This window comes from Bufo gargarizans, chromosome 1, assembly GCF_014858855.1.
Source record: "Bufo gargarizans isolate SCDJY-AF-19 chromosome 1, ASM1485885v1, whole genome shotgun sequence".
Taxonomy (NCBI): Eukaryota; Metazoa; Chordata; class Amphibia; order Anura; family Bufonidae; genus Bufo; species Bufo gargarizans.
The window spans coordinates 688,285,078-688,302,490 of NC_058080.1; the positions used below are offsets into that span (position 1 = coordinate 688,285,078).

General features: G+C 45.6%; 1 protein-coding gene across 2 annotated transcripts in view; it reads left to right on the top strand.

Moving 5' to 3' along the window:
- Positions 1–17,413, top strand: part of NNT (nicotinamide nucleotide transhydrogenase) — a 102,709-nt gene that overhangs the window by 16,535 nt on the left and 68,761 nt on the right. Inside the window, exons 2-5 of one of the 2 annotated variants that reach the window (XM_044276216.1) lie at positions 2,710–2,907; positions 10,954–11,183; positions 13,070–13,287; positions 15,650–15,737. In XM_044276216.1, coding sequence (XP_044132151.1) covers positions 2,757–2,907; positions 10,954–11,183; positions 13,070–13,287; positions 15,650–15,737 — 687 coding nt within the window. In that variant the 5' untranslated portion in view covers positions 2,710–2,756. The remainder of the gene's footprint in view (positions 1–2,709; positions 2,908–10,953; positions 11,184–13,069; positions 13,288–15,649; positions 15,738–17,413) is intronic. The other variant, XM_044276217.1, reaches the window with a different exon arrangement.

Consider the following 17,413-nt stretch of genomic DNA (forward strand, 5'->3'; position numbering starts at 1 on the left):
ATTGGGTTCACGTGACTGCTCAGACGCTTCTAGAGGCTCGAGAGACATCTGCTTCACACTTGTCCTGGAGAAAAGGGCCGCAGGCAGAGAAGGGTCCTCCACACCGGACCTTTGGTTGTCACCCGTTTGCTAAACACGTGCAGCCATTTTTATGCTTCTAAAAAGACTCCTCTACCCCCTGGTATTGACTTTCATCATCCCTTCTGCTTTGTGGTAGATCATATATTGCTGGGAAAAGTCTGTTTTATAGGTGCATTTTTAATCCGCATTGCCTAGTAGTCAAATAAGTTAAATTTGGTCAAAGTTCCCAATTTACATCCATATTTCAGCAACATTGCAAAAAACTGCCAAAAAAAATCCATTAAAGGGGTTGTCCAGGTCCCTTCTTCACCCGTTCAGCTCTGAGTATAGTGGGGCATTTCCTGCTCCGATGCTCCCCCTTGTCCTGCACTTTACCGCATAGAGCAAGGACTATTTGCTTACTTTCTCACACTGTTAGGGCTCATTCACACTACCGAAGTGTTTTGCGGATCCGCAAAACACGGATACCGGCCCGTGTGTGTTCTGCAATTTGCGGACTGCACCTGGCCGGCACGATCATAGAAAATGCCTATTCTTGTCTGCAATTGCGGACAAGAATAGGACATGCTCTATCATTATTTTTTTTTTACGGGATCGCGGAATGGAACTACAGATGCAGACAGCACACTTTGTGCTGTCCGCATTTTTTGCGGTCCTATTGAAATTAATGGTTCCGCAAAATTGCAGAATGGGGCCTTAGACGGAGGCTTCTACCTAGCAGTGATCCTGGTGACGTCACCGGCACTAACGGGTGGTCTATAGCGCTGCCATACAGAGACCCGATGCATCGCTGGATCTAAAGAAAAAGCCCTTGCCGTGCGTGATACAGCATGCTGAATGAGGGAAGAAGGGGAAGTTCAGCTCTGAACCCAGACAACCCCTTTAAAGAGGACCTTTCATCAGAATTAAACTTCTAAAGTAACTATACAGGCATGTAGAGCGGCGTCCAGGGTCCCCCCTGCACTTGCTGTTATCCCTGGGCGCCGCTCCGTTCTCCCGTTATTGCCTCCGGTATCTTTACAGTTAGGCTCCACCCAGGGGAACCTGCCGGCGCCTCCTTCTCCCAGGCTGCAGCGCTGGCCAATCACAGCGCTCAGCTCATAGCCTGAGAGGCTTTTTTCTCTCTCAGGCTATGAGCTGAGCGCTGTGATTGGCCAGCGCTACAGCATGGGAGAAGGAGGCGCTGGCAGGTTCCCCTGGGTGGAGCCTAACTGTAAAGATACCGGAGGCAATTACCGGAGAACGGAGCGGCGCCCAGGTATAACAGTAAGTGCAGGGGGGTCCCTGGGCGCCGCTCTACATGCCTGTATAGTTACTTTAGAAGTTTAATTCTGATGAAAGGTCCTCTTTAACGAAGCAAAAGCCTATTGCCTCTCCTGACATGTCTGTTTTAGTAACTACTTGGATTTCCCATGTAAGAAAAAGAAAGCTCATGGATCGCACTTCCACTTGCTATGCCTTTTATCTATTATTTTTCAGCATAATTTGCATTGCTTCTCTTAATTGTATATGATGTCATAATTTATAGACTGCATACAAAGCCATTTTTCTGTGTTTTGATCAAAATGCATAGACCCAGTCACTGCGGCACGGTTGCTTCTTTGGAGTGGGTCTCTTCTCTAACTTAGCTCAGCACCACGTCATGTCCTCTGCCACCATAGTGTAGTGCCGCGTGGTTGCTGTGTGACTGTGCCTGCGGGTCGGTGTGGCCTGGTGCCAAGGGCACTTAGTCTGACAGCAGGGGTGCTATTGGACTGCTGGGTCGTGCCGCCTATGTTGCAGCATCGGTGGTCGCCACATGGTGCTGTGCCAAATTAAAGTAGGGACCCACTTGAAAGCGATGACCTTGACGTGGTGAGTGAGCCTATGCATTTTGATAAAAAAATTATGCAAATGGTCTTGTATAAAGTATGGGGTTGTATACAATTAATAATGCCGAGTAGCAATGTAAATTATGCATCGCATGTGGATGTGCAGTCCATGTGCTCTTCTTCTTTTGGAATTATTCTGGAGCATTTATTGCTCTAATTCCTGTCTTGTACCATTCCTTTATTATGAATGAATTACTAGCAGTTTGCAATCAAGGTCCAGATGGGTGTTACTAGTTGGTGATGTGTCCCTACACAGTATGACAGCCCTGGTTGGATAGTGTTTTTAAGAATAGATGCTCCAGAATTGTGATTACATGGGGAATACAAATACTTATTAAAACAGACACGTCAGGAGAGGTGACAAGTTGTCTTTTAAAAGAAATTGAGCAAGTGCTGATGAAACTGGACAACCTGTAGTCAGATGTGGAACCAATAATGGGACAAATCTGGGAACAATCAATCCATAATTGATCTGTAATTGATGACCTATTCTCAGGGTACAGTAGATCATAGATATCGGATCGCTGGGGGTCCGGACTCCATATTCACTAGACTGGGATTGAGACGCTGGAGGGCTATGTGAACGATGGAGGTGACCTTACAAGCTAATTTTATTTTTATTTATTTTTTGGGGCAGTTTTTCCAGCAGCTGATCTGCTCAAAATGACTTGGGCCTGTTTTTAGGAGTTTTAGTATCTGTCTGAGCCAATTCCATTTGTTACATGTAGAATTTAATTTATTTTCTTTTTGTCTCCAGAAGGACGTGTAAGAAACATAGAAGATCTTGAATAAGTTCCAGCAAGCATGGCGAGCATCCTGAGATCAGTAGCTACCAGCTGCACAAGTCCCCTGTTCAATGGTGTAATCTCTGTGAAGTTGCCGACTGTGAAGACGCCATGTCTGCGGATGTTTCGTACCCATCAGGTTCTCTGGTGTCAGCAGCCAGTCAAACAAGGTAAGTGCTCCCCTCTTCTGACTGCTCTGCACCAGATATCGGGGACAGGGACTTGTCTGTATGTATTAACAGTAGCAAAGCAAGCAACACAGCGCCCATGCTGCTGTCATTGCCAACATGGAAGGACACTTGTGCATATGCTCGGGTAACGGAACGGTATGGTGATTGCTGATGGTGCACGAGCTCATAACGCAGGCAGGACTGTGTGCTGTAGGAGCTCATGCTCTGTCAGCAGTCACTATATGATTAGTATATGATGTGTCCATGGAAATTAAGCTCTACGTAATGATATACACACATATATAGAAATAAACCGTCAGCAGTGATTTTATATTTACAAGGAAATCCCTCTGATTGTTGTACTTGGCCGCCATAGTTATTACTGCGTGGAGTAAACATGCGCAACATGAAGGTCTGAATGAACTCCTTTTCAGATGAATAATGTATGGAAAGTTCAATGCTGCCCTCTACTGGCCCATATAGGAATGAATAGACAGGATGGGTTCACATCACGGTTTTCCAGTCTGTTCAATGTATACAAAAAACGTATACGTTAAACAGATGCTTCAGACTGATGCCATACAGTGGCAGCAGTTCCCCATAGAGTTCCATTATGAAAAAAAAAAGTATATGTTTTTTTCTTTTTTTAACCAGGATACAAGAACGTCATGTGCTGCGTATTTGTATCCTTCTTCTTCTTTTTTTTTTTTTTTTTTTTTTTTTTTTTACTAACATGTCTGTCAAACAGAGGCATAAAGCGTGATGTGAATCCACCCTTATAGTTTACACTGGACCTACCCGTCTCCGCTATTTCCCTCCAAATTAAACATAGGAGTCCACAGGTTCTTTTATAGTTCAGCACTACTGCTGATTCTCGGCTTTAGGTCTTATTCACACGACCGTGTCAGATTTATTTTTTGCATCCAAAAAAACAAATAAACAAAACTGTTTTGTGTCAATTCCTTTTTTTTATATTTTTTTATACTCCCAACTTTAGAATAGGGCTATGCAGAAACCTTCACGGTTTTAACATGGGGGCAAATGTTGCTCTAATACCCCACCTTAGGCTGCGTTCACACGGGCGAGATTTCCGCGCGGGTGCAATGCAGTAGGTGAACGCATTGCACCTGCACTGAATCCTGACCCATTAATTTCAATGGGGCTGTGCACATGAGCATTTTTTTTCATGCATCACTTCTGCAATGCTTTAGGCCTCTTTCACACGGGCGTCATGTTTTTTGCCCGGATAAGAGGCGGGTGCGTTGCGGGAAAATGCGCGATTTTTCCGCGCGAGTGCAAAACATTGTCATGCGTTTTGCACTCGCGTGAGAAAAATCACGCATGTTTGGTACCCAGACCCGAACTTCTTCACAGAAGTTCGGGCTTGGGATTGATGTTCTGAAGATTGTATTATTTTCCCTTATAACATGGTTATAAGGGAAAATAATAGCATTCTGAATACAGAATGCATAGTACAATAGGGCTGGAAGGGTTAAAAATAATAAAAAAAAGTTAACTCACCTTCTCCTCTTGTTAGCGTAGATCCCGGTCTGTTCTTTAGCTGTGGACTGAATGACCTGAGGTGACGTCAGATCACATGCTCCAATCACATGGTCCATCACCATGGTGATGGAGCATGTGATCTGACGTCATCAAAGGTCCTTCAGCCACAGCTAAAGAACAGACCGGCCTCTACGCTAACAGGAGGAGAAGGTGAGTTAACTTTTTTATTATTTTTAACCCTTCCAGCACTATTATACTAAGCATTCTGTATTCAGAATGCTATTATTTTCCCTTATAACCATGTTATAAGGGAAAATAATACAGTGAATAGACTGTCACCTAGAACCCATGCGTGAAAATCGCACCGCATCCGCACTTGCTTGCGGATGCATGCGATTTTCACGCAACCCCATTCATTTCTATAGGGCCTGCATTACGTGAAAAACGCACAAAGAGGAGCATGCTGCGATTTTCACGCAACGCATAAGTGATGCGTGAAAATCACCGCTCGTGTGCACAGCCCCATAGAAATGAATGGGTCAGGATTCAGTGCGGGTGCAATGCGTTCACCGCACGCATCGCACCCGCACGGAAAACTCGCCCGTGTGAAAGGGGCCTTAAAATCGCAGCATGTTCTATATTCTGCGTTTTTCACGCAGCCCTGGCTCCATAGAAGTGAATGGGGCTGCGTTAATAACGCATTGCATCTGCAAGCAAGTGCGGATGCAATGCGTTTTTCACTGATGGTTGCTAGGAGATGTTGTTTGTAAACCTTCAGTTTTTTAACACGCGCGTGAAAAACGCATCAAAACGCATTGCACCCGCGCGGAAAAAACTGAACAACTAAACGCAATTGCAGCCAAAACTGACTGAACTTGCTTGCAAAATGGTGCGAGTTTAACTGAACGCACCCTGAACGCATCCGGACCAAATCTGTCACGCTCGTGTGAACTCAGCCTTATAGTGCACCTAATACACCTCTGTATAGTGGAGCATGTAGTATGACCAGTGGGCTATGTATACACAAATACGATCGCAATGTGAGGAACCATCATCCGGGAAGCATCCTCCTGCTCAGACTGAGAATTTTCCAGCCACAGCCAGATCCCCGTGTAGCTTGTAAAGATCACGTGCTAGAGAGTTTAGTGCATACCAGTCGTGAGGAAACCAGATAAGCTGGAAGGTTATTGATTGATGGTGGACGACCGACCTGTCTGACTTTCACTGCTGCCACCAGAGGACGAATGTAAGGGCGAGCGCTTCATGATTACTGTGCGCACGTTGCCAGGACTGTTCCTCCTAAAAATGAAATTCAAAAATAATATATCAGTAAGGTTACTTTCACACTTGCGTTGTTGGATTCCGGCAGGCAGTTCCGTCGCCAGAACTGTCTGCCGGATCCGGCAATCTGTATGCAAACAGATACCATTTGTAGACGGATCCGGATTTGTCTTACAAATACATTGCAATACCGGATCCGTCTCTCCGGTTGTCATCCGGAAAAACGGATCCGGTAGTTATCTTTTTCACATCTTTAAAGGTCTGCACATGCGCAGACCGCAAAACCGGTTCCGTTGGGGCCGGATCCGGCATTAATGCATTTCAATGGAAAATAATGCCGGATCTGGCATTCCGGAAAGTGTTCCGGAATTTTGGACAGAGAAAATACCGCAGCATGCTGCAGTATTTGCTCCATCCAAAAGCCGTACAGTGACTGAACTGAAGACTTCCTGAACAGATTGCTCTCTATTCAGAATGCATTAGGATGAAACTGATCAGTTTTTCTTCTGGTAATGAGCCCCTAGGACGGAATTTAATACCGGGAAAAATTTGACGCAAGTGTGAAAGTACCGTAACCGAGCTATGCTTTCCTTCTCATTATAACCCCTGGGGGTATTCTCATGAAGGCACGGGTGGCATATTGCCCAGAGATGCCATGAAACTCTTGCGCCCCCTACTGATTACTAGTAAGAAGTTGCAGTGATGCAAGGAAAGTGTTGCTTTGCTTTCTCCCGACTTGCGCATTAACCTTTCAGTCTTTGGTAAAAGATAAGCGGAGCTATTCTGGTGATCAGCAATTGGACTCCCACGGATTAGACATAGGTAAAGCCTTCCCAATCTATTTTGCTGGCAGCTGGGACATTGTTCACTTGTGACCTTTTAGGCCTCTTTCACACGGGCATCATGGATTTGGGCCTGATAAGATGCGGGTGCATCGCGGGAAAATGCGCTATTTTTCCACGCGAGTGCAAAACATTTTAATGCGTTTTGCACACGTGTGAGAAAAATCAGCATGTTTGGTACCCGAACTTCACAGAAGTTCAGGGATCAGTGTTGTGTAGATTTTATTATTTTCCCTTATAACATTGTTATAAGGGAAAATAATAGCATTCTTAATACAGAATGCTTAGTAAAATGGGGCTGGAGGGGTTAAAAAAAATTAAATAAAAATAATTTAACTTGCCTTAATCCACTTGTTCGCGCAGCCTGGCTTCTCTTCTTTCTTCTTCTTTGAGCAAAAGGACCTGTGGTAACGTCACTGCGCTCATCACATGGTCCATCACATGATCCATCACCACAGGTCCTTTTCCTCCTGGACAGCAAAGAAGAAGACAGAAGAGAAGCCGGGCTGCGTGAACAAGTGGATAAAGGTAAATTAAATTATTATTATTTTTTTAACCCCTCCATCACTATTTTACTAAACATTTACTAATAGTATTGAGAATGCTATTATTTTCCCTTATAACCATGTTATAAGGGAAAATAATAATGATCGGGTCTCCTAGCAACCGTGCGTGAAAATCGCATCCGCACTTGCTTGCACAAAATAGAGCATGCTGCGATTTTCACGCAAAGCACAAGTGATGCCTGAAAATCACCGCTCATCTGCACAGCCCCATCGAAGTGAATGGGTCTGGATTCAGTGCGGGTGCAGTACGTTCACCTCACGCATTGGAGCGAGCTTATAACTAGGAAGCGGCAGAATTTTAAATGCTGCTTTGGTTGTGCATGGAGCAGAATAAATAATGCGAGATCGTGTTTGCCAACTATTTGTGATTGTAGCCCCCACATGTTCTGCATCATGACTTCACACAAAAAGCCTTCACCCGCACCCTTACGATAAACCGGGGACCACACCTCGCGGCTAGTTCTCTGCCAGCCATTACCGAATAATTCGACATCTGTTCAGATTTATGTCAGGAGGCATGGAGTGATGAAAGCGCAAAGCAAAATGCCATGTCCAGTGTTTCTGTAAATAAGAGAAGTGGAAATGTGTCACTGGCACCGGACAACAAGAACGTCATTCCAGATTAATGATATTACACAATATTAAAGTTAACGCCGAGCGTAACTGAATGAGAGTGGCAGTGATCGGAGCAAGCCACGTAATATATGCATTACTAGGAATCGTAGTATGAGTGGCTACTGCTGCAGGAGTATGGAAGAGACATGGAGTAGTGGCGTCCTCTTATAATGAAGGGGCGCCTGTTAGGCCACATTCAGATGGGGTGGTTTTTTCAATGCATATTCCTGCTAAAAATCATATGTAGATGATATGTATGCAGATATCAAGGATTCTTGTGGATTCTAAAAGGAATTTACATAGTGACCTATCCTCATATTAGGTCATCAGTAAGAAATACTCCTGGGACCCCCGCCGATCAGCTGTATGAAGAGGCCGCGGCACTCCATGAGTGATGTGACGCCACTTTTATTGGCCACATAGCCTAGACGCAGCTCGGCCGCATTGAAGTGAATGGGGCTGAGCTGTAATACCAAGCACAGCGGCTGTACAATGTACGACACTGTGCTTGGTGGGCTGCAAGGAGCCTGTGGTGCTGACCGGAGCCCCGTGGCCTCCTCAAACTGCTGACCAGCAAGGGTGCTGGCAGTCGAACCCCTGCCCATCTCATATTGACCTATCTTGTGAATCCAGGAGAACCCCTTTTAAAAGGGTATTCTTATCTGGGATTTTTATGGCATGTCCAGAGATGGCATCTCTGCGACCCAATCCCAATCTTGAGAACAGGTCCACATTGTGCGCTGCTGCGGAGGAGAGGAGGCTGCACATGTGCTATGAGACTTCCGGGAGTAAGCACCTCCGGCTAGCAGTCCCATAGCAGTGAATGGAGTAAACCACACATGTGCAGCCTCCCCTCATCCACAGCTTCGTGCCACAGGGGCCATTTCTGAGATAGCAGCTGGCCTCAGAGGTGGGACCGGCACCTTTCAGACCTTTATGGTCTGGACTTTGGCTGCTTTGTCTCTTCAGCTTGCTGTGTAAGACATTTTTTACCCCATTGTTCTTGCTGCTTTGGATAACTAGCAAGTCCAGTCCTTCAGTCGTGTCTTGTGACATCCAGTGGATGCGTTATATGTTGCTCTTCAGTTTTTTAATGGTATACGCACTTTTTTTTTTTAAACTCGTTTTATTGAAGTTTAACAAGAAAGGCATGTTACATTATCACAAGCAGAGAAGTAGCAAATCCAGGTTCAATCCCGCGCAGGGGATATAGTACAAGCGCAGTAGTACAAGATAGTATTGCGTTAGATCCGGTACAACAAGGAGGTGTACAAGTCAGGTGACGTTTATAGACCATGAGGTAGAAGTGGCAGGTGCCTCAATAGATATAAACATTATGTTACACATCAGCAGCTGAAAACATACAAGCGTTGTGCACAGTCAAAGGGGACGCACACCATTCACCCCACACTTTGTCAAACTTTTGCGGGCACTTCCTGTGAGTATAGACAACCTTTTCCATGCCTACAGCCTGATTGACCAGCGCTTTCCATTGACCCAGTGTAGGTGCTCTGTCATCCATCCATCTCAGGGCGACGGCCTTTCTGGCAAAGAATAGGGTTTCGCTCAGAAAAATCCTATGATGATGACCCCAAACCTCCTCATCTAGGATGCCGAGTAGGCAGGTATACGCACTTTTGCAACCAAAAATTGCAGCTTACCTCTTTAATATCCTGCCGATCCAGCACTGATACTCTGGTGCCCCACCCAGTCTTTGTTTACAAGCAGCCGGCATCTGACCACTGCAGCCAGTCAGTGGCCTTAGTGGTCACATGCCATACTACTGGCATCACTGCTTAGCTATGGAAGCCATGTGCCGGTATCATTGACCGCCAGGGTGTCAGTGCTGGAGCTGCAGAAGATTGAGAGCTGTTTCCTATTTTTAGTTTTCCCGAGGGAAAGTCCAGCTGTTAAAATCATTCTTCCTTTAGGTTACTTTCACACTACCGTTTTAGTTTTCCGGTATTGAGATCTGTCATAGGGGCTCAAAACTAAACAGAACAGAATGCTCCAAAATGCAACCGCAACATGTTGTATGCGGAGCAAGACGGATCTGGCATGACCCCCAATGCAAGTCAGTGGGGACGGATCCGTTTTCTCTGCCACAATAGAAAACGGATCCGTCCTCCATTGACTTTCAGTGAAGTTCATGACTGATTCGTCTTGGGTATGTTAAAAATAATACAACTGGATCCGTTTATAACAAATACAGATGGTTGTATTATCCGTGGGTATACCACTCTAAACGTGTGCTTTTGAACTGGAAGCTTTTGTTATTAAACTTCTTATAATCTAGAAGCAGAATTTAAAGAAACTTATTTTAAAAAATTTCTACCGGATTGTGTATTCCGCTATGCTTGCACCTAGAGCGCTTTGTTGTCCGAATCTGCGTTCATGTCTTGCTCTCTTCCACCTGAAGGGTTCAGACCGTCTGCGCTGGAGTTGTAAATACAACACAGTAGAAAGTTTTTAATACAGATTAAGGCCTCATGCACACGAACGTTGTTTTGGTCCGCATCTGAGTCGGTCAGTTTTTGCGGCTCGGATGCGGACCCATTCACTTCAAAGGGGCTGCAAAAGATGCGGACAGCACTCCGTGTGCTGACCGCAAAAAAAATATAACCTGTCCTATTCTTGTCCTTTTTTCGGACAAGAATAGGCCGTTATATTAATGGCTGTCCGTGCCGTTTTGCAAATTGCGGAACGCGCACAGACGCCTTCCGTGTTTTGTGGATCCGGCATTTGCCGACCGCAGAACACACATCGGTCGTATGCATGTAGCCTAAGGGCCATTGCACACAAACGTTGTGTGCAAAAAAAGTTTTTTTTGCGGATAGGATGTGGACCCATTTATCTTACAAGCAGCGATCTCCTCCTCAGTATAGGGAGGAGCGATCATTATGTCTTTGCTCTTCCCTATACTGATCATTGTTTGCTGGCATAAGAGTGTGATTAGACACAAAGATTGGATTGCCCGATGAATGAGCTCATTTATCGGGTAATCGGCAGCAGTATTAGACTGCCAGACCATCGCTAACGAGCATTAATGCAAACGCTCATTAGCGATCATCCGGCAGACAGTCTTCCGGTCTAATACAGGCATTAGTTTATGGATCAATAAGGAAACAATTGCCTCAAAATTGCACATAGGCCCGGTCCATGTAAAAAAAAAAAAAAAATGGCGTTTCTCCTTTGATTTCTTATTTACACTGCATCGTGTACTGATTTGTCTCTTTCAGGTATCCCATACAAACAGCTGACTGTGGGAGTTCCAAAGGAGATCTTCCAGAATGAGAAGAGAGTGGCGTTGTCTCCTGCCGGGGTCCAGGCCCTGGTTAAACAAGGCTTCAATGTCATAGTAGAGTCTGGCGCTGGCGATGCTTCCAAGTTCTCTGATGACCATTATAAAGAGGTCGGGGCCAAAATCCAGGGGACAAAGGAAGTTTTGGCTTCAGACTTGGTTGTCAAAGTATGTAAATCTTTTGGCGTCTTAGTTTTATTTTTTTTCTCTCCTTCGGTGCTTGCTCAGTTTACGGGGATATGGACCAATATATTAGTTATTTTACCTGCAGTTCTCACGCTGAGAAGATGACTGCTGGACATTGAGATCACATTCTGAGTAAAGCACTGAACATTAAAGTATTATAGCCATCTCAGACATTGATGGTGTATTGCTACATATGCTATCAATGTCAGATAGGTGTGGGTTCCACCTCTGGGACCTGCTCCTATCTCCAGAGCAGGGCCCCCAAAGTGAAGGAGTGCACCACGCATAAACGGCGTGCTCTCCATCCATTACTATGGAAGTTCCCAAAATAGCAGAGCGAGCATGCTCAGCTATTTTTGGAACTCCCATAGCGGCGAATGGAGGGTTGCAGTGCTTGCGTGGTTCACTCTCTTTGCTTTGGAGGTTCGTTCTGGAGATTAGCAGCAAGGTCCAATATCTGGGACCTGCTTCTATATGACATTGATGACCTATCCTAGCAATATTTCATCAATAACTGAAATCAGTAGAACTCGTTTATTTATATGTTCTGTAGTAAGTCTACAATGCTCAGACAAAGGCTCTCTAATTCCCCATGGTTTATATAGGGCAAGCATAGTCTGTAGCGCTGTACAGAGAATGTCACTGTCCATTAGGAAGGGGGGACTAGATAGGGGGGGGGGGAAAGCCATGGATGGATTCAGAGATCTGGAGTTTTTGGAGGACATAAATTCTCTTTAAAGGGCATCTGTCAGCAGTTTTGTACCTATGACACTACATGACCTGTTGTATGTGCACTTGGCAGCTGATGACATCTGTGTTGGTCCCATGTTCATATGTGCCCGCATTGCTGGGAAAATGAGGTTTTAATATTTGCAAATGAGCCTCGAGGAGTAACAGGGGTGTTGTCATTACTCCTATAGGCTCTACTCTTTCTGCAACTGACGCGCCCTCTCTACTTTGATTGACAGAGCCAGGTGTGTTGACATTTTCAATACCTGGCCCTGTCCAAGTGCAGAGGGCACGGCAGTTGCAGAGAGAGCAGAGCCTCTAGGTGTAACGGCAACGCCCCTGTTGCTCTTGGAGGCTCATTTTTCTCAGCAATGCGGACACATATGAACACGGGACCAACACAGATGCCTTCAGCTGCCAAGTGCACATGTAACAGGTCAGCCAGTGTCATAGGTACAAATCTGCTGACAGATGCCCTTTAAATGTCTAATGGGTCTTAAAGGGAACCTTTCATCACATTCATGCTTCTCTAACCACAGTCAGCATGAAGTAAACCGGCTCCGTCATTACAAACAGCCATGTTTTACTTCCCTTTTCTCCCCCACACGGAAAGGATGTTTTTCCAAATATGCTGCTTGTCTCCATCCAGGCACAGTGGTCATGTCTGCACGTGTGAGTGAGGAAGGTCAGATGACAAGTACATCTCAGCTTCCTCTAGGTGTTGGTAGTTTCAGGAGTCTTTTGGTCTCCACAATATGTTTTGCTGAACACCAGTTGTTTCCTAGTTGATCAGTCCACCCCGTCTTCTAGAGAGGATCCCAGGCCTGGATTATCATAGACCGTAGTTGTTGGGTCAGGTATTTGATGCTCACCTCGTTCATGGCAATGGTCGGGGTTTCGGAGGTGGGCCCCCACCTAGCTTACTTTTATCTGATTGACTGGTTGTAAAATACAAGGAGTTGTCTGATTGTTCTCCAGGTTAGCCTGAGCCCCAAGCCTGCATCGTGTTCATTTACACATAGACGCTATTGTAGGGTGCCTATGGGTCCACAGTATACATAGACTATGATGCAGCCAGCGTGAGCAACCTAGTGTATGTTTGTGTAATGACCCTATGATTTGGTTTTCCTCTCCTTCAGGTACGAGCACCAATGCTCAACCCAGCACTGGGAGTTGATGAAGTGGACCTCTTGAAACCATCCTCCACCCTCATCAGTTTTATTTACCCCGCACAAAACTCTGAGCTGCTGAACAAACTTTCTGAGAAACAGTCAACTGTCTTGGCCATGGACCAGGTGCCACGTGTCACCATCGCACAGGGATATGATGCTCTCAGCTCCATGGCAAACATTTCTGGGTGAGGATCCTTTGATGCTTATGCGCCACCCACATTGGACCATGTCGTGGTCGTTGAGCAATCCACATTCCATGAGCATAAAACGTGTTGACCTGATTTACTATTGGTTGTGTGTGAACCTTGCACAGCCATTTATTTTTCTCCTGTATGACACAGATGTTTGAAGGTTTTTTGGGAGCAGTTACATATAGACATTATATATAATGCGCCTGAAGTGTCCACTCTTTTCCTCAAGCACTACATTTTTCAAACCAGCATCTGGATCTGAAAAGTTTTTTTTTTTTTATTGCATAGCCACTAAGTTTTTCAATGAAATCTATCTGTATAGCGCCACCTGCTGCTCATTCTTCCCAGTTCTTGTCCACCTCACTGAGGTGGTCACACATGCTCAGTTTAAATCTTCAACTACGACCAGCTATGTCCTCTGTTGGAAGCTGTGGCAGTTACAGGAACAGAGCTGCAGCAGGAAGGACATGGCCCCTGAGCCGCCAACCTGAAATAAATCTAGCAAAGCAACTGGACCGATGAGTGAGGAGATCTCTGGAGCCATGTGCGTTACAGGGCTGGTTCTAGATTTGTTAAAACGAGATTGTAATGTACTATATAATGTCTGATTTTCATTTTGTACATCAATCATGGCATAACCCCTTTAAGCTGATGCGCTGCTCCTGAGCGTGAAATCTCTGAATCTTATTTGATGGGTCAGTGAACTTCAGCATTATGGAAAAGAATATTTATTACCAATTTTATTAGCCATACATGTTAGATGTACGGTATACTGGCCCAACCAGCTGATTTTGGAGTAGATAAATATTGTGCACAGCGGTCTCCCCGCAGAGGGCACATGCCTGCTTGGCTGACAGTTTGGGGGTCACAATCACATTTCTCCAAATTCCTTTTTGCCTCAGTGTGATCCAAATGTATGGTCTCCACCCTGGTCTTAATTCAGACTGGCCATCTGTTATAGTGCTGTATTATAGTACGTCGCTTTACTTTTTTCGCACACTGTACTATGTGTTATCATCAGATACACCCAACAGCTGATGATAGATTGTATGTAGGGACGAGCAAATCGACTTCGGATGAAACATCCAAAGTCAATTCGCATAAAACTTTGTTTGAATACTGCCCGGAGCAGGAGCTCAGTACAGTCTTAGAATGTATTGGCTCAGATGAGCCGAAGTTACTACGCAAAGTCTTGCCAGACTTCGGGTAATAACTTCCAAAATTTATTTCTACTGTTAAAAACCAAGGTACCGGCCTCTACATAACTTACGCACATTCACCACTGGCCTAAATCTGTGCCAGCTCCTTGCTGGTGTATATTTAGATAATTTTCTACGTCTAAGGCTACTTTCACACTTACGGTAGAGTGATCTGGCAAGCAGTTCCGTCGCCGGCCTGCCTGCTGGTACCGGCAATCTGCATGCAAACGGATACCATTTGTAGACTGATCCGGATCCGTCTTACAAATGCATTGCAAGAACGGATCCGTCTCTCCGTTTGTCATCCGGAGAAACGGATCCGTTATATATTTTTTCACATTTTTACCGGTCTGCGCATTGCAGGACGGATCCGACATTGCAGTATTTTAAATGCCGGTTCCGGCACTAATACATTCCTATGGAAAAAAAATAGCATTCAGGCAACATTCTGCGGTATTATCTCTGTCCTGAACAGTCAGACTGAACAGAAGACATCCTGATGCATCCTGAACAGATTGCTCTCCATTCAGAATGCATGGGGATAAAACTGATCAGTTCCTTTCCGGTGAAGAGCGCTTAGGACGGAACTCAATGCCGGAAAATAAAAATGCTATTGTGAAAGTACCCTAAAACAGGCATAGAAAATGATAAATGAGATGTGCCTGCTGGCCGCCCTCTTCCCTGCCCGTGCCTTACCCCCCCTTTTTTAGACCAGGTGGGAACAGGGAAAAGTTGCATATTCAGCTGCAAATCCCCTTTTTGACCGAATCTGCGACAGATATAAACCAAAAACTGGCATATAATAATAAATGACCCCCCATGTGCCTAGTCTTGCTAAGGGTAGATTCACACTAGCGCTAAAATCTTCTGGCAGAGGAACAGCCTGTCGGAATTACACAGCACAGCCGGATACTACTTTTCCCTACCTGAGCCCATTGACTTTAATCGGACCCGGCGGGGATCTGGCCTGTTTCCAACATTAGTGCCAGGTTATGGCCGGACAAAGCAGCGTTTTTAATGCCAGAAACGGGCCGGATCCCCGCCGGGTCCCGTTATAGTCAATGGGCTCTGGCCATTGACTATTCTTTTTAAAAAGTGAGTCCTCTCATGGAGAAATGAATAAAAATAGTGACTCTTTTACTTTCTGTTCCTTGCAGTTATAAAGCTGTTGTCTTGGCTGCTAACAACTTTGGGCGTTTCTTTACTGGTCAGATCACCGCCGCAGGCAAGGTCCCACCTGCCAAGGTTAGTACATTTTGCAGCGTGCTTTTGTCATTTCAGTAGCAGCCAGCAGATGGCGGTATTGTGCCAGTTATCCAGCCTCAGTCCTTGGCATTGGTCATGGCTGTTTATTGTGCTTATTTTACGGTGTGCACCAGATCGTGCCGATCCAGATGTAGCGTGCAAAGCTGCACTTGCTCCTGCGTGTAATGTGACTGCCTTTTATGTGCCAGCTGGGCCTTTTTATATTTTTTTCATTAACTAATAGAAATGCCTGATAGATGTTTGGATATCAGCTTCGGACATACAGACTGACGTTTGAACGGAAGAATATTAATTTTCAATCATATTCCAATGGAATCTGTATGAAGTGTGTAGGTCTGCATTCACAAAGTGTTTTGGGGATGTGCCATTATGTAGCAAATGGATGGCCATGGGGAAAAAGGGACACATTCCCAAATCTACCCTCCCCAGTAAGCTTTCTGGTGAGTGATTTTTCTCCCATTTAGGGTACTTTCACACTAGTCGTTTTTCTTTTCCGGCATAGAGTTCCGTCCTAGGGGCTCTATACCGGAAAATAACTGATCAGTTTTATCCCCATGCATTCTGAATAGAGAGCAATCTGTTCAGTTTGCATCAGGATGTCTTCAGTTCAGTCGTTTTGACTGATCAGGCAAAAGAGAAAACCGCAGCATGCTACGGTTTTATCTCCGGCCCAAAAAAACTGAAGACTTGCCTTAACGCCGGATCCGGCATTTTTTCCCATAGGAATGTATTAGCGCCGGATCCGGGATTCAGAATACCGGATCCGTCGTTCCGGCATGCGCATGCGCAGATCGGTAAGGGCTCTTTCACACCTGCGTTATAGTCTTCCGGCATAGAGTTCCGTCGTCGGTGCTCTATGCCGGAAGAATACTGATCAGGATTTTCCTAATGCATTCTGAATGGACAGTCCGTCCTTCAGGATGCATCAGGATGTCTTCAGTTCCGGAACGGAACGTTTTTTGGCCGCAGCAAATAGCGCAGCATGCTGCGCTTTTTGCTCCGGCCAAAAATCCGGAACACTTGCCGCAAGGCCGGATCCGGAATGAATGCCCATTGAAAGGCATTGATCCGGATCCGGCCTTAAGCTAAACGTCGTTTCGGCGCATTGCCGGATGCGACGTTTAGCTTTTTCTCAATGGTTACCATGGCTGCCGGGACGCTAAAGTCCTGGCAGCCATGGTAAAGTGTAGTGGGGAGCGGGGAGCAGCATACTTACCATCCGTGCGGCTCCCGGGGCGCTCCAGAGTGACGTCAGGGCGCCCCAAGCGCATGGATCACGTGATCGCATGGACACGTCATCCATGCGCATGGGGCGCTCTGACGTCATTCTGGAGCGCCCCGGGAGCCGCACGGATGGTAAGTATGCTGCTCCCCCGCTCCCCACTACTACTATGGCAACCAGGACTTTAATAGCGTCCTGGGTGCCATAGTAACACTGAAAGCATTTGAAGACAGATCCGTCTTCAAATGCTTTCAGTATACTTGTGTTTTTCCGGATCCGGCGTGTAATTCCGGCAAGTGGAGTACACGCCGGATCCGGACAACGCAAGTGTGAAAGAGGCCTAAAAATGAGAAAAAATTTACAAGACGGATCCATCGGTCCGCATGACAAGCGGAGAGACGGATCCGTCCTTGCAATGCATTTGTGAGACGGA